The following is a 25,733-nucleotide window of genomic DNA, read 5'->3' on the forward strand; positions in this document are numbered from 1 at the left end:
ACACTGGTTATCTTTAGTATTTGGCACATTTACCAAGACCCATGGGATAAGAGATTAACAATTATCAAAAGCAACTTGCAACTGTGACATTACTTTGTGGGTGTTTTGATTTTTGAGTATAATAAAGTGACACCAATGATAAGAGTCTTCAGGTGAATGGAATCCTAAGTATTATTTCTAAGTTCTAGTCCCATGCCGTGGATACCAGGAACTATTGGAGAGAAAAGTAAATGAACTCACCCCTGAACTGGCTGAAGTATGAGTGCCCTAGACATCGGCCGTAACTTGACAAGGCATTTTCAGGAATATTTTTGGTTGACCTGGTTCTCCAGTTTTACAACTTGGTAAAAAATGAAAGCAATCTGGATTATTCAACTGTGCAATACCTACACTTTGGACCATTTTGAGTCATCAGACAGAGTCTTCCCTAAGTTGGCATTTTAGGCATAATTTTGCAAAGCAAAGTAGCTCACCAATGTTACCTGACATGGAACTGTGCTGTGACTGACCAACAATACAATCAGCTGACAAGGACATACAAGAATAGACTGCTGCTCCCAAGTTAGGAAGGACACCCAAGTAAGTAACCAGAAAACAGTTCTGGAATACTTAGCTGGCGACAGGATAAGAGTCCACTTTCTTTCTTTCTTTGGACATTGATCTATATATTTTTAATATGATTATTTTAATTCTAATTTTTCCGTATATACCCAAAGATGACACAATAAGATCATTAAGATATAGTTAAAGTCCTTAGGAAGATAAATTAGCAATGTGCAATTACTCTTTTTAGAAAACAATAGCAAAAGCTTATGGTGATTTAATATAATTAATGAATTTGCCAAAGAATTGTCTAATTCCTATTATACAATTAGAATTTAACACAATGCCAGGACTGCATGTACACAGGCGACAGTCACAGGCTGTGCTGGGACATCACAGTGCCACACAGGAAGTCTCCTAAAATTATATTCTAAACAAATGTGTTACTTTTCAACTGAAACATTATTAGGGAAGTTCAACTCACAAATAGTGTGAAAGCACAAGCTGTGTAAATAGTTTTCAATGCTCTTTACACACTTTGTAGTTCTGTGTAGCAAAAAGTTGGGTTTTTCAAAAGCCATCCCAATATATCATTGGTGCACATCTTGACCACTTCCTGGAGGCATCTCAGGCTTAATTTGTAATACGATAAGGTCCAAACAGGAAAATCCTGGTGTCCATTCATCCAAATGTCAGACAAAGTGTGACTGGCCTATAAAAAGCTCCACATAATTGATACCTACAACTTAATGAGTTTGGAAATTAAGAAACTGTGAAGCCATCACCATCATCAAAGTTCATAAACTCAACCACTTCCCAAATGTCTCCTTCCTTCTGCTTCTTATACTGTAGTGGTATTTGCTCTGCCCATGACCAAAAGAGGCAGGGCTTCCTGCCATTGTACATGACCTCTTATAAGGAGTTGGAAAAGGGTCACATGCCCCTTCTTCCTGCTCCTTCTTGTGAGGTGGATTTGCTCCCGGTCAGATCAGAGGACAACTTCTGCTGTCCACTCCATTCTGTATCTGTGAGTGTATTTCCTCAATTTATATCTTAATAAATTCTGTTACCCATTTAATAGACTCACGTGGATTAATCATAATATTATACAAAACCTAGTGTGTTTCTTTTGGGGCTATGTATATAAAGAAAACTTAATATATGATGAAAACAAGGGCCATCACCAGGCTGCCAGGAGAAGACAAAAGAAAACCTGAGGTGTCCAGAGAAAGCTTCACTACAGCCAGGACTCGGAGGCCAAGAGCTGAATTCGAGAGGAAAGTTTCTAGGCAAGAGGAACAGCATGTGCATACAAAGGATGCTCAAAAGAGGTTTGTGGTTTTTGAAAAATGGAAAGGACGGTCAGTGAAGGTGGGGCTGGGCCTGTGACACTCGAGAGGCAAGAAGGGCTTCAGAAGCCATGGCGTGGAGCTTAGCTTGAAATCTAAATCTGACAGGAAGCCCAGAAATGACAGAGTCTGGGTAAGGACACTGTGCAGTTTGTTCTTAAATGATCACATCGGAAGTTAAAAGACAGGCAATTACAAGCCAGGAGATGGAAAGGGTGAGGAGACAATAAAAATCTGGCATCTCTAATCATGGAATCAAGTTTATATCCGCCCAGAAATTCACACACTCCATCAACAACAGGAACCACTACGTATGAAGAATTTATCTGTCAGATGGTGTAGATCATCCATGAACACTTTTTTTTTTTCTTTTTTTTTTTTTTTTTGTTTTTTGTTTTTCAAGACAGGGTTTTTCTGTGTAGCTTTGCGCCTTTCCTGGAACTCGCTTTGTAGACCAGGCTGGCCTGGAACTCACAGAGATCTGCCTTCCCCTGCCTCCCTGGAACTCACAGAGATCTGCCTTCTCCTGCCTCCCGAGTGCTGGGATTAAAAGCATGCACCACCACTGCCCAGCCATGAACACTTTCTATAAGTCATTAAAAAGTAGGAGACACAAACAGAGCTATAAGTAACTTTGAGGTTAGTTTCAGCAAGGGTTGCTCAGAAAGGTTGCTAGTATTTCTTAAATTTATATAGTTTTATATTACTAGAAATTCTTACGCTTAAAAATTAGTTATAGCTCACTTAGGGCTGGAGAGATGGCTCAGCGGTTAAGAGCACTGGCTGTTCTTCCAGAGGTCCCGAGTTCAACTCCCAGCAACCACATGGTGGCTCACAGACATCTGTAATGAGATCTGGTGCCCTCTTCTGGCCTGCAGGCATACATGCAGGCAGAACACTGTGTACATAATAAATAAATAAATCTTTTTTAAAAAGAAAAGAAAAGAAAGAAAGAAATAACTCAGTCAGTAAAGTCCTTGACACATAGGCACAGGGACCTGAGTTAAATTCTTAGAACTTGTGATTTGATAAAAAAAAAAAAAAGATAGGCATAATGCCCACATGTGTGTAATCCCAGCACTGGGGAATGAGAGCAGAAAGATGCCTGGAGCTCACTGACTGGCCAGCCTGTCTACTCTATGAGCTCCAAGCCAATGACAGTCACTGTCTCAGAAAACAAGGCATCTGGTTCCTAAGGAATTACACTGAGGTTGACCTCTGACCTCCTCAAGCAAGCGAGAGTACACACACACACACACACACACACACACACACACACACACACACACACACACACACTGCTCATTTGAGGAAGCTCATTTACTCCCTAACACAAACCTAAAGGAATCTAGGCTACTATGGGAAATGGCCCTACATTTGAGATAGGATCTTTAATCCCTTGTCATCTACATACACAAAGAATTTTTATTTCCTTGCCCTGGATATTTCTGCTAAAGCCTAGTCACAGATCAGTACTCCTGAGGAGAAAGATCAATAACCAATGCATCAACTTCCTTACTTGAACTCATCAATTCACAAGTAAGGACCTTCCCTGCAATGTAGTAGAAGAGTTGAGTGAGGTGATGAGAAGTCAGCATGGTTTCCAGAGAATCTTACAGAAGCTAAGTCAAGGCTGACATTAACACCTTCTCGGGGCTGATGAAATTACAGGCCAACTGTGTGAAGGAGGTAGGAGAAGGGGACAGTCACCCATCAAAAGCACACAAAGACTTGGGGTGTATTTCACATACCAGAAGGTCATCTACATCTAATACTCTTTCAGCTTACCAATATTTTCTTGCTGGCTACTTGATATTTTGAAGCAATACCTTCTAACCTATATACTTTAGAGCCATTCCAATAGTTATCAGTTAAAATTTTATAGTTTTAATATGCTTCACTGTATCTAGATGTCTCACTGCGTTTCAACTAGCCTGTGTTGTACTACATGTCAACACACATTTGGTCAAAGAAGTCACAGTCTAAAATAAAGATCATTAAAGTCCATTGTTTCAACATACAATGTAGTTAAATAGGATCTGTGGTCCCAAAGAATCAGGTTAAAAACTATACTGTTTATACATCCCACCATAATCTTTGAAAATTAAATTTTAAATGTTATAAAGTAACTATTTTCTCTAGGCTAGAAAACAAACACTTTTCCTTTATTTGAATAGTGTGGCATATAATAGATGATACAAAATAGTGAAACACAAGAAAAATATGTTTGACCTTATAATGGTTTTCTACAAGACATTTACTTTGATGAACTTATTTGGCATATTAAATTAGGTTGCAGTTCCCATACATACACTAAATGACAGCAGGAAGCATAGTCTAACGGTACAATTATAAAACAAAATATAATAATAATAATAATAGGATGAGTCTCCAAGGAACACTTAAAAAGTAACTGTAAATTATTATTCATTATAACAGAAAATGGAAAACTCTCATATTAGTGCAGTTATCAAAGGATAAATCAGGTCAAGGGGAAAACAAAGGTATCTTACAATGCCCTGGAAACTGTGGGCAGCTCAAAAGTGTTTATTCAAGCAGAGACTGAGTTAGAATAAAGAGGATCATCATAATGAACCTAGTGGTTCCAAGATTCTCAATACACTCCCTCTCATTGTCTTTCTGTGTGCATGCATAAATCCACAGAGGAGCTCATCTCAAAGGATATAATGGCAATTCTTGGAAAGTGAACAGAAATGGGATGAGAATCCAGTTCCAAGCAAACCTTTGACATTTTAGGTAATTTTGTTTTAAGCAAAGGAGTACTCCATTTATTTATTTATTTATTTATTTATTTATTTATTTATTTGCTTGCTTGTTTGTTTACTTACTTACTTATTTGCTTATTTATTTACTTACTTATTTTTGCAATTCTTCACACGTAGCATATATTTTAGAAGTACTTTTTCAGCCAGGCAGTGGTGGCGCATGCCTTTAATCCCAGCACTCAGCAGGCAGAGGCAGGTGGATCTCTGCAAGTTCAAAGCCAGCCTGGTCTGCAGAAGGAGCTCCTGGACAGCCAGAGCTATACGAATAAACCTTGCCTCAGAGGGGGAAAAAAAGCACTTTTTTGTGGTCTCCACCTCATTCATTCTCCTTGTCCTTCACAAATCACCACTTCATAGTTACTGCTAACATTTTCGGAACTCTCTCTAAGAGCCAGGCAGTGTCCCAAGCCCCATGTGTCATTAAATCCTCACATGAATTTTGTAACATAAGTATAACTATTATTTCTCTTTTGTGGATGTGGAGGCCATGGCACACAGCTCCCTAAGCCTGTTTTCCCAACCACTGCCTCAAAGAAAGAGGTCCACATCTTAATTTCTAGAACTGGGAATGTCACCTCACTTGGAGACAGGGTCTTTGTGGATGTAATTAAGGATCTTGAGGTGAAGCTATTATCTTTGGTTGTGTGGATGAGCTCTGAGTCCAATGACAGCATCCTTATAGGACACAGAAGAGGAAGAGATGCAGACAGCCAGGGGATGCTCTGTGATGGCGGAGGCAGAAACTGGAGAGACATGGGCACATGACAAGGGAACAGAAATAATAGGAAACTAGCAAAGAGAAAAATGAACTCTTCCCCATAGAGTCCTGGGAACCAGACAGCCCTGCAGACTCCGGACTTTCAGCCTTCGGAGCTGTGGGAGAAGACATTTCTGTTATTTATGCCACCCAGCAGGTGGCAATTGGTTAAAGCCACCCAAGAAAACCAGTACAACCACCAACTGTGTTGCCACAGTCTGAGAAAATAAAGCATCTCTTGATGACCATCTTTTTTTCTTTTCTTTTCTTTTTTCTTTCCTTCCTTCCTTCCTTCCTTCCTTCCTTCCTTCCTTCCTTCCTTCCTTCCTTTCTTTCTTTCTTTCTTTCTTTCTTTCTTTCTTTCTTTCTTTCTTTCTTTCTTTCTTTCTTTCTCTCTTTTTGTAGCACCGGGCACAAGGCAAGCACTGTGTCTCTGACTCACATCCACAGCCCACACAAGCATCCCATATTTTAACCCACAAGGAAGATCAAATCCAGCTTCTCGTTCTGCGTGCCACAAAAGCCCCCTGTGTCTGACTCCTTGATAATTCAAGTTGCGCTGAATTCTGCACATGCTCACATTCTTTATTTCTACAGTTCAACGTCTACTGCCCCTGCTCTACCTCAGATCGATGGCAGTGCAGCATCTTGCAATTAAAATAACAGGTGCTTTCCTGGAACATCTTTTTCTTGTGTTTCACACATAATTTAAGCAGTGTGTAAAGTACATACTTCAATTATCACAAATAGCATGTGATGTACCACACTTGAAAAATGAGATGTGTTCTACTATTACTATTCTGAAAAGCTCCTAACATTTCAATCCAGAAAGTAAATGATGTTGTATTGAATAGGTACTTAACATATGCTTTGAAATTCTCCAAATACATATTTAGTGCTTCAAATAACCATGGCATTCTTTGGGTTGATTGACTGCTATTGAAAATTACTTCTATCATATTGAATAGCCTCTGCTTGTCCCTCCACATCTAGTCCTCCACCCCAGGACTGGGTCCTCAGGTTGATGAGAAGAACCATCTAGAATGTCATTCATAATTGATTCAAATATGATTTGGGACTTCTTAGCTGATGATGTTCAGTGAGGTTCTGAGTCTCATCCATTGCACTGGACATCTTTGTCCCCTGCTAGTGAGTAAATTCTCTGGCAGAAAGGATGATTGGAGAAGGAGGTTGGGATATTTATTCCTTCTCCTCTGTCTCTGCCTTGGGTCACAGCACCAGCAGTCTGGAGACCCCTCCATCCGTAGCTGCGAGTTTCCAATGGCTTCGAGCCTTTTCTTCTCTTCAAGCCTTTGTTAGAACTACACCCTCTCATCATGAGATCTTAGTACTTCTCTTCATTTAATTGTTCTCTCCCCCTCCCCATACCTCCATAAACATCTCACCAATAAACATCTCATTATCCCTTTGGGTGCATTTTTTTTCTTCTATCAGACCCTCATTGAAACAGCAATTGAGTGTCCTCCCAACAGCATCAACTGAAATACAAATAATTTCTTCCAACAAATAAAATCTGTATTTTCTAAATACATTCATTTCAGAGACTTGCAGTTAGCCATGACATTTGTGGGTCCTTTCTCCCCCTAAAATCAACAAAAGTGAAAAATAGTAACAGGACGGTCTGTTCCTCTTGGACACTTGTCCCTAGGATAACTGGGCTCTTATCACTGAATGATTTGGTTCCAAAGTACCTGTCATCACCATCAACGATGCACTCAGGGAAGGCGAGGCTGCAGCCAAATAGCAGGATATGTTGATAGCAACTGAGGCGATGGAGATTCATAAAGAACTTGAGGAACTTCTCCATGTCCATGGTTTTGACAATTGGCAAAAGAGGTGTCAGGGTGCTGTGGTAGGGAAGAATCTGACACTGGCTGTGAGTAATGTTCATGCAGGCACCTGGGAAGTGGAGACAGTTACATTTAGAAGTCACATAAGAAATCTATGTGTGTAAGCTTATGCAATATGACAGGTTAATGAGTTCACAATGCAGCATATATTTCATATTACAGTACAACTTTACTACAGACAACCATGTACATAAGTATATGTGGGTATAATAATGACATCAATTTAGTAATGTTTCTGAAGGGAGAGCAGGTGTTTCCTGAGAAAAATGTGGAAAATTCGTGCATAGGGAGCTGCTGTGGAACATTTACCTGGGAAGGACAATATATATCAGTGTGTTTAAACACCCATATCCTTTGACACTCCAATGCCACTTACAGAATTTATCTTAAGAAAATAATCATGGTTGTGAATGTAGATTTGTGTACCTGGACCATATGTAGCTTACTATTTTTCAAAGACAGAAATCCAAGCCTTCAACAGTGGAGATCAGTTTAAATTATATGAACAGACAATGGAATATATAATTCTAGGTATGTGAGATGCTTTGGAAGACTATTTAATTATATGGAATGGTGGGCATAAACCAATAAGCAAAAACAGCACTTTAGGAAAAAAATTGTCTATATAAATACATACAATGACACAAGGATCTGCAATTCAGACTACAGCATACTTCACAATCGTCTCAGAGCTCAGACCTTGTTTCTTTCATGGTCAGTTCTGAAAGGCAATGTCACATCCGCGGCCCAGCCAGTTCTTCCACCCCAGAATTTGTATGCTTAGTCTAACATAAATCAAAATATTGATATGGGTTCATGTAATGGAATTTTTGGATACTTTTATTTTTCATTGTATTCTATACTCTTGTATGGGTTTAATAACCATTTAATACTTTTAACTTCAAGTTTGTTGTTGTTATTCATGCAGACTGTTGTTTAAGAACAAAATTCACAAGCTTCAGGAATGTAGTGAAACAGTTAACCTTCTTTCAATGGAGGGAAAGAAATAGGCAGGGAAATTCAACAAAATGGGAACATCTCTTCTGCGAACTGATGCAAATATCCTCTCCAAATGGAAGGCTAACTCCATGTTCACAAAGTAGGTGTCGACAGACAGTCCTGCCAGCTTAGTATGATGACATAACTACACTCTCCACCTGTAAGTAAGATGAATGTACCCTCTAGTGCAGACTGCCCACTCTTTCATACATAGCTCAGAGTCTACTTTGAAATCTTTCCTTATCCTCTTCCAAGAACATTTCTTATCTCATTTTTCCAAACTGCTCTGAAAACTTCCCAGGTTCTATAGGAAGCCCATCCCCCAAATCACCAGACTATAGCTATTGGATCAAAGAGCCCCATGCTTCTTCAAAAGACACCATCCTCCATTTTTAGACAATACTCATGGATCACTGAAATGTACTGATCTCAGTGGTGCAAGATCAAACCATGGTTTCTACTTTCGAAGACAACTGGAAATAGATGTCTCTGCACACCAGAATCTTTAGCATAAACATGACAAAGAAGTGAAAGCCATGGCACTTTCCTGTGCCTCCCTATCTTCAAAATACAAAATAAATGGACTTGCAGAACAAGGAATATTCAAATGCATAATAGAACATAAATACACACACATTGCAGAGATGGGACATTTTGGACAGGCTTCATGAAGATATCACTAAAGTTATTTGGGAATGAAAGTTAAAACACACTTCAGTGTAAAAAAAAAAACATTGTAGGTAGGAAGGGCAGGGAGACAGACGAGCCACCATTATGTGCATGATGCTATGATAAAGTTTCTTTGAAAGAACTGACAGTAAATGTTTCTCCATCAAAAGAGAAAATGATTTGCAGAAAATCTAGACATGAGCCATTTGCTGAGAACCAGCTTGGTACTTGGAAGTAAAAGAGGCACTCAGAACTTCTGGGTCACAGCTGTCTCACTTCTACAGCCCAGAGAACAGACATTTGGCTTATATTACATACAAGGAAACTCAGTTACAGAAGACTAAAGCCTTCCTGCCTGGACATCCATGAAGACCAAATGTTAGATCTGAGACCTGCAACTTTTGAGTAACTTCTACCTGAAGGCACACCAGGGTTACTATATTAAAAATAGTTCCCCAAAACTAATTCTTAATGGTCTAAGAGAGGAAAAGGATGAAAAGAATATATTGTAATTTTCTTTTTTACTTTTTTTTTTCTTTTTTGGTTTTTTGAGACAGGGTTTCTCCGTGTAGTTTTGGTGCCTGTCCTGGATCTTGCTCTGTAGACCAGACTGGCCTTGAACTCAGAGATCTGCCTGGCTCTCATCTGTCAATCCATTTTCTGTTGCTGATAACAGCATACAATAGAGTGAGTAAGTTACGAAGAAAAGAAGTTTGTTTCGTCCCATGGTCCTGGAGGCTCAAGTGGTCACATCTGGTAAGGGCCTTCCTGTTGGGGGGTACTCTCTGCAGAATTCTGTAGTGGTGTGGAGTATCACATGGAATCACTTGCTCCTTTCAACCTCTCTGATTCTTTTTATAAAGCTCCCCATCGCATCAAGGGGGATCTCACCCTCATGACATCATTTAATCTTAAACTACTTCCCGAAGATGCCACATCCAAACGCAGTGGTGTGTTTTTTTTTTTTTCTTTTTCTTTATTTCTTCTTTTTTTTCCCTGATCCTTTTCTTGAGACAGGGTCTCACTAGGTAGCCCAGACTAGTCATGATTCTCCAGCCTTAACCTCTCAAGTGCTAGAATCACAGGTGTGTGCCATCTTGTCAGGCCAATGTGATTTCTAGTCCACAAGCTTGTGGGAACTCACAAACTCTAGACCAACAGCCATGGAACGTGCATGGGACAAGACTAGGCCCTCTGCATATGGGAGACAGTTGTGTAGCTTGGTCTGTTTGAGGGACCTCTGGCAGTGGGATCAGGATCTATCCCTGGTGCATGAGCTGGCTTTTTGGAGCCCATTCCCTATGGTGGAATGGCTTGCTCAGCCTTGATGCAGGGAGGAGGGGCTTGGTCCTGCTCAACTGAATGTACCAGGCTTTGTTGACTCCCCAGGAGAGGCTTTACCCTTTTGGAAGAGTGGATGGGGAGTGGGGAAGAGCAGGAGGAGGGAGGGGAGCAGAAGGAGGGATGGGAGAGGGAACTGTAGTTGGTATGTAAAATGAAAAAGAAATTTAAATAAATTTAAAAAATGTGATAATGCTTTCAAACCATAACAGCCTGAATTTACATAAATATCAAATGTACTCAATACTCCCATTACATCTTGTGGTTTTTACTACATCATTTTCTTCCAGGATTATCACCTCTTAAATCTATACACTTGGTAGTAGACCATATTTGGAACTAAGATAACCAAAAGATCATTCCTTATTCAAAGAAGATATTGACATTGAAAGGTCATTTGAAAATACAAGATAGAAAAATGATACTGTTGTGGATTATAGTACACCTATGGCAGTATGAGTTACACACACACACACACACACACACACACACACACACACACACACACCACATCCCCCACTCTTTCTCCTCATAATAATTAGGTTCCTTAGTTAAGAGAGACCTATTCTCAAGAAGTGATTAAGACTATAAATCTTTGACATCTCAAATAACATATATAGACAAAAACAACAATGTCTTATATCCCACGACTAATTTTCCAAAGCACAATCACATCATAAAATTCAAGTCTAACACTACAGCATGAATTTTCTCATTACGAAATTTATTACGAAATAAATATGTAGTTAGATAGAAGGATAATGGATGGAGAGACAGACAAATAGGCAGACAAGATAACAAAAAGTGACTCAGAGAAACACGGAGGGCAGGTAACAGGAGTGAGGCTGATATTTAGACACCCTACCCTTTGGCACATTTCCTCATTGTCCGTACCTGTCCATAGCACAGCAAACACTGAAGGAACATTACGGGGCAAGAACGTAATGCACGGTGAATGAGAATGAAGGCTTTAGTGAGGAAGAACCCATGTTGATGGTAAAAAACATGCATAAATTCTAGGTTGGCAGATGGCACCTAGGAGGGCAGTGCTGGTCAGTACAATGACCACAGACTGCTTTATAATTGCAAGTGACATGGAAAACTGTAAAACTTAAGGTTGGGCAAGAGCACTCAACAAACCTAGCCAAGAATCCACCCATGGCCAACAAACATAAAAAGGAATTCTTTTCTAAGGCTACTAACTGCAACTCTTTTATACGCAGACAATTGTGTTTCTTTCTCATTATTCCTCCTGCCTCAACATGTGGGTCAAATATTATTTTTTTCCTAGAATGCCCCATTGTCTCTGAAACATGCATTGTATGTGTGCACATTCTCACCAGCAGAAATTTATTTCCTAAGCCAGCACCATGCTGTGTACCATGAAAAGTCACTCCTCCATAGGGATGAGAATCAGCCTTTTGAAAATGGGCTCATTGATCGTTACTACTACATCAAACTTGATTTTCAAAGAAAAAGCAGGGGGCATTTTTCTTTCCTGAGAACTTAGGAGTGAGCCTCATGGAAATTAGAGGTTGGGACTGACGCATAAGAACACATATAAAATACAGTGGATATAATTGGCCTTAGTGTTCCTTATAGACATTATTGTTTGATTATTATAGTTCCTCTTGAAGAATAGTTACTTCGAATGCAAAACTGGGGTGGAGAATCTGAAAAACAGACCCGAAGGAGGAAAACCGTTGCCTGATAAAAGGTGTTCCTGGTGAACTGTTGATTCTCGCTGGTGCCTCAATTCTGAAACACTGCCTCTAGTTAGAAATGATTCCGTGACAGTGGTTAGAATGTGCACTGACTAACAGAGAGTGTCCCATTCCAGAGGATGCTAAACTGGGAAAGCACAGTGCACCTGATAGTTAGCTCCTGATTTGGGAGCTTTGCTTTCAGAACCCAACATAGTGGCTTTCTAGGTCATATTGGGGTTGTCCCTTCTGGGATCTCATTGATTTAGATAGTAGAATTTCAATGCTAGACTTAGAAATTATAAGTGGGTCTTCTGTAGGAGTTTTCCTTGTGTTCATTTGCAACACGAATTCTAAACAGTCTTATAATAATAATTAAAAAAAAAACCTGGAGCCTGATATTGGGGTGAATGCTGAAAGATCAGAGAGACAAAGACACAAGCTATGTCTTACCTCTAGGACTCCTCAGCTTGAAAAAGCCTCAGTCGAAAGAGCTTCTAGCTGAATAAGGCTTTAGTTCCTATCTCCTCACACTTTATATACCTTTCTCCACATAGTGATATCACTTCCTCCCTAGTGCTGGGAATAAAGGCATGTGTGATCCCCAAGCAAAGGCATGAGATTTCAAGTGCTGGGGTTAAAGGTGTGTGCCACCACTGTCTGGTGCTGTGGATGATTGATTGATAAATAAAACACTGATTGGCCAGTAGCCAGGTAGGAAGTACAGGCAGGACTAGCAGAGAGGAGAATTGAGAGAACAGGAAGGCAGAGAGGAGGAGACGCCAGCCTGCCATCCAGGGAGCATCATGTAAAGGCAGCAGGTAAAGCCACGGAACACATGGCAACATACAGATTAACAGAAATGGGCTGAGTATAAGAGTAAGAGCTAGACAATGGTAGGCCTGAGCTAATGGCCGAGCAGTTTAAACAATATAAGCGTCTGTATGTTTATTTTATAAGTGGGCTATGGGACTGTGGGGCTTGGTGGAACCTGGAGAGAAAAACTCTAGCTACAGTCTGGTTCCCCTAGACTGAGTCAATCTCATGTAGTCCAGGTTGGCTTTGAACTGACAGAGATCCAGACAGATCTCTGCCTCACAAGTGCTGGGATTACAAGTGTGTGCCACCACTGCCTGACCTCTATGTCTAATCTAGTGGCTGGCTCTGTCCTCTGATCCTCAGGCAAGCTTTATTAGGGTACTCAATATATCACCACATTCATTTGCAAATTGTAAGTGCTATTTTATGGGGAGTTAGGGAGAGTCAAAATTCTTACGTATTTGACTATTTTAAATACAAAATAAGAATAAACAGTTAACTTGTCTAAACCAGCATAGATGACCTAAGGTTCTCTGTAATTAACCTTAAAATGATAATCTTCTGGGCTGGAGAGATGGCTCAGAGCTTAAGAACATGGGCTGTTCTTCCCAAAGACCAGGGGTTCAATTCCCGGCACCACATGATGGCCCCCAACTATCTGTAATTCCACTTGCAGAGGATCCTACACCTCTTGGTCTCCAAGAACACCAGGGATACAGATGGTGCACAGATATACAAGCAGGCAAAACACTCATACATGTAAGATAAAATAAATGAATCTAAAAAGATTAAGAATAATGACGATATTCATGGCCTGGGAAGAAAATCTGAGAGTTTGTGGGAGGAAGAAGTCCAGATTCACTTCCTAGACACTTGGCACTGGGTTTTATTTTTTTATTTATTTGTTTGTTTGTTTGTTTGTTTTGGTTTTTCGAGACAGGGTTTCTCTGTGTAGCTTTGCGCCCTTCCTGGATCTCGCTCTGTAGACCAGGCTGGTCTTGAACTCACAAAGATCCACCTGCCTCTGCCTCCCGAGTGCTGAGATTAAAGGCGTGCGTCACCACCACCCAGCGGGTTTTTCTATTTTATCAATAACATTCTTTTTCTTTTTTTAATCACAAACTATCTCATTTTTTACCAATGCAATGTATTATTAGTGTGTTTCATTTGACTTGCATTAATTTCAACAGGGCTTTCTTTTAAATGTTTCTTCAAATTAAATAAAATCTGTTTCTTTTTTTAAATAAAATCGAAGTGGTAACAAAACCACAGTAAATATGTAATGCTATCACTTGACAGGCAGGAGCTGTTCAAATTAAAAATAATGAAAAAAATCTGCTTTCTAGAGGATTTTGCTCTCTGCTGTCTAATTAATACCTTATCAGGAAGCCTAGGTGGGACTTCCAATTGCCTTGATACAATTGCACCTTTAATTAGAAGGCTACTAGTCTAAACTTCACCACATCAGGAGAGGAGATTGTATCACAGACCATTGCTTTGCCCTAATTTGCCCCAAATGCATTTGAAGTCATGGTTTTGCCTCACAGATCTCCCCTGGCAATGGCCCTGCATGTGTTTGCCCTGTCTCCAAGGCCTTCGGATCTGGGAGGTTAAGAAGCTAAGCTCTTTGTACACAGGCCTACTCAGTGGTTTGGGGAGAAAGTCCTGTCAGGGTTGGCCTTTCCAAAGTTTCCTTTGGTTCCTCTCTTAAAGTTTGTTGTTAATGTTGATGCTACTTCCCATATGGTCTTCAGTCCTTTGTGTGGTGACACTGTTGTGAACATTCTCATAGTCACTTCTGTCTGTGTATTTTTGTGCTCAGTATTGACTGAGCGACCATAGCCCTCCCAGTATTGTCCTCAGCCCATTCTCAGGCACTAGTTCATTTGCTCTGCCTACAACTCATTATCTCAGATTCACAGCTGAGGAAACACGGTGGGGTCATTTCCCTGACAGTCTACAGAGCTGGTCAATGACAAGGCTGGACTCTAACTCGATCTACCTCACCCCAGGCTCAAGTGCCTTCCCACCAGCAGCTGTCTCCTAGCCCAAGCATCTTCTCACCTAATTTGTATCAACTCTGCAGAGCCCCATCTACCACAGCCCTACATACCATGGGTCGGATTTCCACAGAGGTCTCTCTCCTCACATGACAAATCCTTATTGTACTCCTAGTGCATGCTAAGCACTTCTCCAGCCACAAATAAACTGGCAAGAAGCAAGCAAAGTCCCTGCCTTGAAACTTTTGTAGTCTGGGGGGAGAGGCGATAAAAAAAACAAATACATATAAATATAAAGTACCTAGCTTATATGATGAGACACATGCCCATGATCCTGCTGCTGCTCAGAAGGAACCAAACAAGGGACACACCTCGTCAGGGAGAGATGCACACCCACAACCAGCTTATTCTTACTAAGAACGAACTGAGGATTATTCATAGTCAGAATCAAATGGAGACTCTGTATCAGCCGTGACAATTAATTATGTAATTGATGAATCTGGGAGGTTTTGCACAAAGCGCTCTCATGCGTTAATATCCGGCAACAGTCAACAGCACAAAAGATCGTGGGGACCACAGTCCTGCAGACGGGCCACTGCAGACTTACACAAAAATACATCTGCAAGGACATCTGTCCAGCAGCCACTTCTTTCATCTTTACAATTTAATCCTCATGTAGTCACCCTTGTAGAGCTAATCACTGGAGTCAAGGATTATTATTGCAAAATATGGAATCCTTATTTCAACCAAAAAAAAGGTTCCCCTTGCCTCTACTTCTTCGACTACACATAGTTCATTCATGATGGCAGGTATATTTCCATAGCAGGGCTCTGTAGTTCACAAATAAACTTAATGAATATTTGGAGAAACTCTGATTATTATTTGAACTGACAGCTTTAAAAGCAAAACTCCTCCTCCAAGAAATATACCAGAACTAACCATTCAAGCAGCAAAAATGTAAGGTTCCGGTGCCAAAAGAAGCAACTTGACCCAGCTCTTTGTTTTTCTGTGAAGTTACAGTCGAATTCAAACATTTTGCTTTCTGTACCCTGTCTTCGTTGTTCCTATTATGATACTTAAGTTGTCATCATCTACTATTTACTGGGGATTTGTAGTCATCAAGTGAGATCATCAAAAGGGAGCAATTCCCTTCTTGCCACCGGCTTAATCATAGCAGCCAAAACTGCTATGAAGAGGCCACAGCAGAGGCCTGACTCAGAAAACTAACCTTTTCAGACAACAAACACATCCACGAGCATCCCATTTTAAAGTGCTCCTGCATCTTTTCACACTATGTCAAGCGTTATCTTCATTATAGCATGAACGAATACCGGTATACCTCAACTTCATGAAGTTAGGTTCTGCTAAAGCCATTGAAAATTACAAATATCACCCAGGCCTGCTGGCACAGTCTGTAACCCTAGATACCCAGGAGACTGAAGCAAGAGAAACACAAGTTCAAGGCCCACCTGGACTACAGAAGGAGCTCAAGGCAAGCCTAACTTAATGAGATCCTGTCTCAAAGTAACAAGTAAAAAAATACTAAAAAAGGGCTGAGGAATAGCTCAATAATAGGGTATTTGTCTGGCATGTGTGGGGCCCTAGGAACCCCTGGCAGTACAAAAACAGAAGAAGGAGAAGAAGAAGAAGACGAAGAAGAAGAAGAAGAAGAAGAAGAAGAAGAAGAAGAAGAAGAAGAGGAGGAGGAGGAGGAGGAGGAGGAGGAGGAGGAGGAGGAGGAGGAGGAGGAGGAGGAGGAGGAGGAGGAGGAGGTCATCTGTATCCATTGTGTGTAATGTAGTAGTGAGGAGCTGACGCCAGACATTTGCCCGTGTGATCAGGTGGCTGACTGGGAGTTGAGGTTTTGCAACTGCTAAGAATCCCAGGAGAACAGGGTATCACACTCTGCCAGACCGGGAGAACATCACAGTTCCAAACTCAAAGTGGAGCGTCCACTGCCCACATGCCAAAGAAATGGAAGACAATCAACTATCAGTTGGTTAGTCATTTATTCCCATTACCCTCCCACATCAGAGTAATCCATTTTTCTCTAGAATGTCACAGGCATACACCTCATAGTTATTCAATGAACGTAAGATGAAACTGAATTAGACAAACTCGTGGCTTCAAAAGACTTTTGATTGAATGGTAGGGATGTAGCTGTAGAAAGTCATTATATCTGAGACCCCATGGCCTTGCTGTTGCTGACTAACATTGTGGCTATTGTTTTGAATAACCCTAGACATCTTGATAGTGTATGAGGTGCCTCCATGCTGTTCCTTCCATAAGATCTATATCTGAGAGGCAGGCAGATCTCTGTGAGCTCGAGGCCAGCCTGGTCTACAGAGTGAGTTCCAGGAAAGGTGCAAAACTACACAGAGAAACCCTGTCTAAAAAAAAAAAAAAAAGAAAGAAAGATCTATTTCTGTCTTCAACTACCCTCTGAACAGTAGCTCTGTAGTTGAGAGGGGAGCCTCTATTCTTTGTCTCTAAAAAGCTACACTGTGATCTTTTGTCATTCTCATTGGCTTTAGCAGGAGACCTCACCGCAGTAGGGAGAAGAAGGCTGTTCTCATCAACTTCAAAGGTGGGAGAAACATGAAGAGATAAACACCATACACTATAATGCTACAGAGTACCTTGAAGACGATGGGGGTCCAAAGGAGAGATCTAAGTAACAACAGTAGAAGACTCTGTAAATTCTTGGTCTTAGGTAAAAACCTGCTGCTCTGAGTTTGAGAAAGAGACCACTAACAATGCTGGGAGACATCTGTCTCTAAAAACATCAGTATTAGCTACTTTTCTCTTTTCAGTGGCAAAATGTCTGTCAAGAAGTAACTTGAGGGAAGAAGGGCGTGCATGTATAACATGATTGAAGTTCTGGGTTCAAACTCAGAGAAGAAACTCTGCCACCTGCAGCAACACGAGTGAACCTGGAAAACACCCTGCTAAGTGAAATAAACCAGGCACAAAAAAGAAAACAAACTTACGATTTCACGTGTGTGTGGAATCTAAAATGGTTAAACTATTAAGAACAGATTCGTATTAGGGCTGGAGAGACGCTCAGAGGTTAAGGGCACGGTCTCCTCTTCCAGAGGACCAGTTTTGATTCCTGGCATCCACATGGTAGCTAACACTTAAGTGTAGTTCCTGTTCCAGAGTATCTATCCTTCTGGCCTCCCAGGCACTAGGGACACACATGGTATACAGACATACATGGAAACATACCTACACATAAAATAAAACAATAATGATTTTTTTCAGTGTTTTTAAAAACCAAAGCAGTATTGCTCTCGACATGGGCTGAAGTAGGAGGAGATCATTACTAGGAGGTGTTGGTTTTAAAGGGCACCAAGTCTCAGTTAGACGGGAAGGATGACTGTGGAGGGTCTATTGTACAACACTGTGAGTACAGGCACTGATAATGTGTTTCACACTTGGAAAATTCTTCAAAGATGCCTTGTACATGCTCTTGGAAGAAATAAATATTACCTGTCAAAAAGAGACCTAGATAATACAACAACATATTTCATAGGAAAGCAGCAGGACTTTACATTGAGGGGGAAATGGGTTGCAAGTCCCCCCCGCATGGACCAATTAGACGGCAGGGCTTAGAGTCTACTTCTGGCTGAATGGCAAAGTCAACCCAGGTCAGAAATACGCCAGTTGAATGGAATGGTGAAGGTCCTCCTCTACACTCGATAATTTACACAAAGGGGAGCATTCTGGCAGAGTCATTTCTGAGACCAGCCAATTTGAAAGGATTTTGTGTCCTCAGAACATTAACAAAAGAGATGATGTCTCGATTCTAAACATCTATGACCCAAATGTAAGGGCACCCACATTTGTAAAAGAAACATTACTAAAGCTTAAATTACACATAGAACCCCACACAAAAATAGTGGGAGATTTTAACACTCTGCTCTTACCAATGGGCAGGTTATCCAGACAGAAACTAAACAGAAAAATAAGAGAACTAACAGATGTGATGACTCAAATGGATCCACCAGATATCTTCAGAACATTTTACCCAAACACAAAAGAATACACCTTCTTCTCAGCACCGCATGGAACCTTCTCCAAAATTGACCTTCCCAACTTCCTAAGGTGGTCAAAGTCCCATGCATACAAGGTTGGCCTCCCATTTGTTATAGTTGGAAAGTAAAGGCCCTGTTCAATTGTTTGACGACATACACATTATAACTTTTTAAATTTACCAATACAATGGTTTGTTAGAAAATGCGAAATTCTGTAGAAAAAGTCTGGAGCCTGTAAGCCATAATGGATTTGGTTTTGGATGAACTGAATCTGAAGTATCTAGGGAGTTTCTCAGAGATGTGAACTTTCAAAGCCTATTTGGGAGCTACTTTATGAAAAGACATAGACACCAATGGTTTTAGCCAACAGTTTTTGTAACAGTGGCTCACAGTAGGCCATGAAGAAAGTGCTACAGTAGAAAACTAATTACAGAAGCCCTCCCAGAGACCCAACCACAAAGACAAGCGCAACCGAGATTTAAAAAAAAGAATGTAAGTTTGATGTAATTAAATATGGAAGCTATAAGATAGACTTTTAAACTAAAATATATTTTTACAATTGTAATTTGAACCTAATCTTGAGGAAATGAGGTGTTTATTATGGCATTAAAATTGTATAAGGTGGCAATATTCTTTTTAGTGAATTAAAGTGGATCACTTTTTTTCCTTCTATGAACCTATGTATAATTTTTCATTTTCTCTCTCAAACTATAAGTAATGCCTTCAGGTTTCAAGGCAATTATTAGCCACAGTCTGGATGGATGGGATTTCTATCATACTTAACTTTATGGTCAGTGGAGACAACCCAGAGCTAGTGCCCAACAAATAACTGGAGATAAATAAATGCTTCACAGAATGTTAAACCAAATGAACCAAATGCCCAGGAATTGAAATATCTCATAAAATTTGGAAGAGGACACAGGCATCAGAAGATGGTTCCACAGCTTAACATGATTATAAACAAGTGTTCTATCTAAGTCAGTCGACTCAAATACCACATGCAAACATTAGGTAAGTGATTCAGAGTAGCGAGATGAACGTGCTAACACAAAAACACAAGAGTGGTTTGCATCAAACATGGGCAGATAGAACACTCTGGGTTTGGAAAGTTCATCACCATACTCATTTCAACTACAACTATGTGTAAAGGCTTATTCTCCAAAGACACAAGTAACAGCAAACAGATTGCCATTGATGAGGCTTTTCACTCTCAATACAAAATTATACAAAACCCAAATCCCTGAGACAGAGATTTGAGCCAGCAAATTGAATGACACAGGCCAAAAAAATATACACAATATCAATGTTCTTTCAGAACCCAAAGCAGATTGCTCAGCTTGGGTTGAATTTTCACTTGTTATCTGAGCCTTTGGTTTCTGAAGGATCACTTCCTGCCTTGAGTTTGGCCAAGGTTGTTTTTGCACTGCTGATATCAATGTGCTACTGTGTGTTTTTCCATCTAGTTGGATCAAAGATGTTGGGCTGTTCTTCCTAAAGAGGAAGTGATGATGAATCTGGAGAGGAACATTTTGAACCACAAATCTTCTCAGCATGACTAATCTGGCTGTGTGAACATTACCTTTATGGGTATGTGTTACATGGGGGATATATCAGGATTTGCTTAGGAGAGGGGGTTGGAGGGCAATCCCAGAAATAATAGTAATAACAATCTTAAAAGAATAATGTCGGCCGGGCGGTGGTGGCGCACGCCTTTAATTCCAGCACTCGGGAGGCAGAGGCAGGCGGATCTCTGTGAGTTCGAGGCCAGCCTGGTCTCCAAAGCGAGTACCAGGAAAGGCGCACGCAAAGCTACACAGAGAAACCCTGTCTCGAAAAACCAAAAAAAAAAAAAAAAAAAAGAATAATGTGGATACTGTTCCTTTATCTCTTCCAAAGGCCCAGCTTTGCACATCAAATTAAGTTTGCTGTCTCTGGGGGAGATGAGAGGGACCTAATACAGTACATGGAAAGCAGCTAAAGATGGGGTGAAGAGGTAAGAAAGCAAGGGAGCATTTCCTTCTTTCTCACTAGCTGTCCAGGTCTTCACCAGAAATCTGACACCCAAATGGGCATTCAACAGCAAGTTTGCAACAATTACTCAGCAATTCACTTGTTCATATTTAGATGCTTACATTAGTCATTTCTAAATCTCCTAACTATACTTTTAGCCTGAATAATTTGATTTAATATATAGAAGAGGGCCGACAACTGGTACCCAGTGGGACACGTAAGGGCAGATGTTCATGCATCATGATGATACCAACTCCACAATTAATCCTAAGATCTAAAGAGACAGAAGATCCTGCTATGCACCAGCAAATTATTTTCCTCTATCTCAAGCCACCTTCGTCAAAATGCATACCTTGTCAGTCTGATGAAGGATTTGAGCTGTCTGTAAACCTGTATAAGAGAAAAGTAACATCTCTGTCCTACAATCAATGACTGAAATTTGTGATAATTAAATTATTAACATGGGCAACAAATATAGAAAAAAAATACATAGATCATAGATGTTAACAAATCAACATAGAGATGTTGTAGACATCTCAAAATACTATTTCTGCTCATCCTTGTTAGAAAATTATATCTTTTGACCAGTTACTAGATCTCACTATTTAATACATTAATAAATAAACAGACATTTGACTATTTAATGGATGTTTTACATTTGAACATTTTAGCGACTGCATTTTAATATAATTCTCATTATTTTAACTCTGTATAATTCACTTTAGGACCAAAATATTATTCTGGAAAGACATTTGCCTTCACCAGAGTGCCAAAGGAGTTCTTAGCATAAAAAAGTTAAGAAAGAAAGTATTATGGGCACATATATAATTAGATATAAACCTCTAGATATTATAGAGGAAATATAAACAAAATTAACAAAATTTAAAGTAATTAACCATTACTTAATATGTTCATTGTTCTGGTAAAACAACCTGAGTTGGCTTCTGTAACATAAGTTACATATTCGGGAAGCTTCTCCCATGCTGATTCTGGCCAAGTGACTGTGTGGTCACTTTCCTCTATTTGAGCTACTACAAAGGCAACCTTCAAACACATGTACTTTAGTCTTCAATAGGGAAGAAAATCAATGTGCTTCATTCCTTTCTTATAGCTATTGAATGATTAAGCAGTATAGCTAAGCCGTGACATAATCGTGCATAGAAACTCAAATAAGCACCAAAACTCCATGGTAACTGTTATAAGTTACTTTGCCAAGCGATCTAGAAGAGGCTTAAATTATTTTATAACCCCTTAAAGGAAAACATACAATAAAGAACACTGTACATAGAATTCTTAGATCACTCAAATATACCCCAAGCCCCAGGCCCAAGAAATTGTCAAGAAAATGACCCAGAACAAGATGGTGTGATGAGGATGAGGAAGATGATGATGAGGAAGATGATGATGACGATGATGATGATGATGTTGATGATGACAGTAGTTAGAGGCCTCAATGCCCACTCTTCTTAGTGGGTGGAACAACCAGACAGTTAACAGTTAGGAAACTAGAGAAATAACACATTTACACACCCAAAGAAAGCTGGAAACACATGTCCACACCACAAATAATCACAGCAGTATAATTCAAGGGCACTAAAAAGATGGGAGTAACTTGGGTACCTATCAATGGAAAGATAGATAAAATGTTAGATATCCATTTGACGGAGTATGACTTAGCACTAAGATGCTGAGGATGAGGATGGTGATGATGTCATCATAGCTGATATGGATGCACCCTGAAAGCACTCTAAAAGAAACCTGTCTGGTCTGATACCCTTCCACTTATGCCCAACTTTTTAGCATTGAGACACCATGTTGTCACCTACAAAGTTCACACTGAGAACCACACAACTGAGTTAAAAAAAAAAAAAAACCAACATTTCAAAAGTGCTAAATCAGCTTTCGATTTTGAGGCACATTTGTAGCTCTCTTTGGCCACATGCAGACCATGGGCCTCAGGCTAGACACACCTGCAAGTTTCAAAGTGAACAAACCCATGGAGACATCATTAGATTAGCTTAGGCTAGGGATTGTACAAAAAGGAAATAATAAAGAGCAACAGATACAGCATTTTTTGTAGCAAAAAAAAAAATCAAACTAGGGTGTAGTGATAATTACACAACTTTATAAATTTTATAAATACATTAAAAACTGCTGAGTTGTCCACGTTGTAAAGGTGGACTGAATATGTTGATGACGCCTTAGGAACAGTTGCTTTCTTTATTAATTTGTTCTTTGACAGTTCGGTCCTTGTATAGAAGGCATTCTGACAGACATTCTCACAGACATCCCTCCTGCCTCTCTTACTCATCTTACACCCTACAGGTCCCCCCACCAGGTTCCCATGTCCTTTGCTTGTCGGTTTGCTTTGTAAAGGCAGTTATTTTTAAGAAGTGAATGAATGAAAAGAAAGGCCTGCTTTTATCTGAGGTAGAACATCTAGGGGCTAGCTACCAGAGGGCTGAGAAGAGAACAGAGCCCCTCAAGTCCTCAGGACAGCCATCCACCTTCCAACACTTGACCAGAGCACGTAGGCTACTTCAGCATGAACCATGCTGTGTGTGATCCCAGACTTCTTGTTAGCCGGATTTCCCTTTCCTTCAACATGTGTTTAAATACTTACAATACATAGAAAGAGAAAAACGTTATAAATTGAAACCCAGACATAGCATGCAACCTAGAAAAATCTCTTGCTGAAATACAGCATTAAAGTTTATGGTGGGTCACTTCCTTCTCTACATTGCCCATGGAGTTCACAGAGACGGTAAAGAAACCCCAGAAGTACAGTGTGTTACGTCAATACACCTCACATGCAGAAAAGCTGGAGTGCCACATGTAAAGCACAGTTATGAGGTACATTCTCGTCAACACTTTGTAACTGCAGAATTCTTAGCTTTGGCGTGATCTGAGGGTCCCCCAGGAGGAAGCGTCTTGGAGCAAGACTGTTTCTAACTACCTGTGGACAAGAGCTGGCCAAGAAATCCAGGTAGAATGTCTGGTCATAGTGTTTCAGGACCAACATACACTTAAATAGATTTTACATATGCCAGAAAATTTAAAAACTCTTGATTGGAGAAGTGTAAGAAAACAGGGGAAATACAAAAACAGTTTTCCTGCAAAGTGTTACTATAAAAAGAAGACACTAAATGATACTTTAAAGTTGGTTAAACAAAATCAAGCAGCAGAAGTGTGATCAGAGGCCACTAAAAAAAATGGGACAAATCACATGTTAACACTTTCCAGTCAATATACTTCACCTATTCATTCAACTAATTGCTTTTTGTATCAGAACACCATGGCTATTCATCCAAAAAACCAAAAGCCAAAAGTAGATGACTCTTTCTATTCTCCCAGAGCCTGAGATGTGTGCAGTAATGCTCTGAGCACTGTAAAGGAAACAATAAAATTCTATCAGGAAACATCAGCACTCGAGAGGACCCAGCACTGACCCAGAAGTCCTCAGATCTGAGACGCAGCTTCACAGCTGCCTATTACCAAGCAAATGACACTGGACATGTCAATTTGATCTTATGCCTTACAACCTGAAGTGTGCATTACCCATCCTGTGAACCTCATCAGTTCATTATGGGGCTCACATCTAAATATGCCTGGAAAACTGTCAAACCCTCAGCAAGCTCAGACTGGCGCTCTCACTAGAGTGCCTGGAAATAGAAGCTCCTGGTAGCCAATGGCTCCAGTTAACGTCGACAGTGTATCAGGACGTTCCCTGGCTAGTAGCATGCAGTCAAGCCCGGGAGCGACACAGATGGGCACCTGTCAAAGGCTTCAGTGTCTCTTCATGTAATCATTGTAATTTCACCTGGATTTCATCTCCATGTCAAAATAAGTCCCTATCCGGCCAGGGGAAGAGAAACAACTAGTCAGAGTTCCATCAAAATTCCAAACTGAACAGCAAGCCCCCTGTGTTTTCTTTTTTAATCTCCGGGGTATGTGCTCGTCAAACTTCTTTGAATCTTAATGAATGACAGAACATTCAAACTACCGGCAAATCCACTTAGAGGAAGAGAAGAACAGTTGCTGTAATTACGACCACATTAACTGGGCGGTTGTTATGTAAATGACTTTTTCACTACTGATGGAAAACACTGTCCTTGAGGGTAATGAAGTGCTTGAGCAAAATATGGAACCTCAAAATTAAACTCCCGAGGAAAGTAATTTCAACGTGGCGAATTTTGCTTTGCAATATCTCTGTCAGGTCATAAGCACGTCTGCCTCTGGATCCCTGGTGAACACTGAGTCTAAGAGATGGCGAATACCTGTAGGTACACTGTGAAACAGTGAAATCTAAGCAGTCTGTCGCTTTTGAATTTGGAGTAACAAAATAATTCTGTTTTTTCTCAAGCGCTAGCAAATCCACACCTTGATAGCTAAAAGTCAACTTAAGCTTTCCCTTCCTAGTTCAGAATGAAAATAAATACTCTGGCCCAGACTAGGATGTGATTTCCTCTTGTGGGTGTCGTGATGGGAGAGGGAACAAGGTGATCACGGATGGGTGAGTTTTATATAATTCCCAATGACATCACCTTGCTGTAGGGAGCTAAAATAAATAAATAAATAAAAGGCAGAACAGCTTCAGGGAAGGACTTCACACTTTTTGTATTTTTGAGAATGCCTTTGCACGCAAACCCATCCCACTGGGCCTTCTGGAAGTGGAATAACTTTCCTGAAGGTCTCAGGCTGTCTAGGGACTGAGTCACATTCCAGAGGATGTCTCCATACTCTGTCTTTTCTCTCTCTGGCCCAGCTCTTTTTCTGGAAATCCTAACAACCCCTTCCTTGAAGTTCACCCAGAAGGAACTCAGCACTTGCCATTTTCCTGAAGGTGTGA

The 25,733-nt window shown here is 40.3% G+C and overlaps 1 protein-coding gene across 2 annotated transcripts in view; it reads right to left on the bottom strand.

Annotated features, from left to right (window-relative positions):
- Positions 1 to 25,733, bottom strand: part of Corin (corin, serine peptidase) — a 211,671-nt gene that overhangs the window by 139,546 nt on the left and 46,392 nt on the right. For both annotated transcript variants that reach the window (XM_052735099.1, XM_052735098.1), the window contains exon 4: positions 7,148 to 7,355. In XM_052735099.1, coding sequence (XP_052591059.1) covers positions 7,148 to 7,355 — 208 coding nt within the window. The remainder of the gene's footprint in view (positions 1 to 7,147; positions 7,356 to 25,733) is intronic.

Source organism: Peromyscus californicus, unplaced genomic scaffold (assembly GCF_007827085.1).
Source record: "Peromyscus californicus insignis strain IS unplaced genomic scaffold, ASM782708v3 Scaffold_13__1_contigs__length_99412109, whole genome shotgun sequence".
NCBI classification, from domain to species: domain Eukaryota; kingdom Metazoa; phylum Chordata; class Mammalia; order Rodentia; family Cricetidae; genus Peromyscus; species Peromyscus californicus.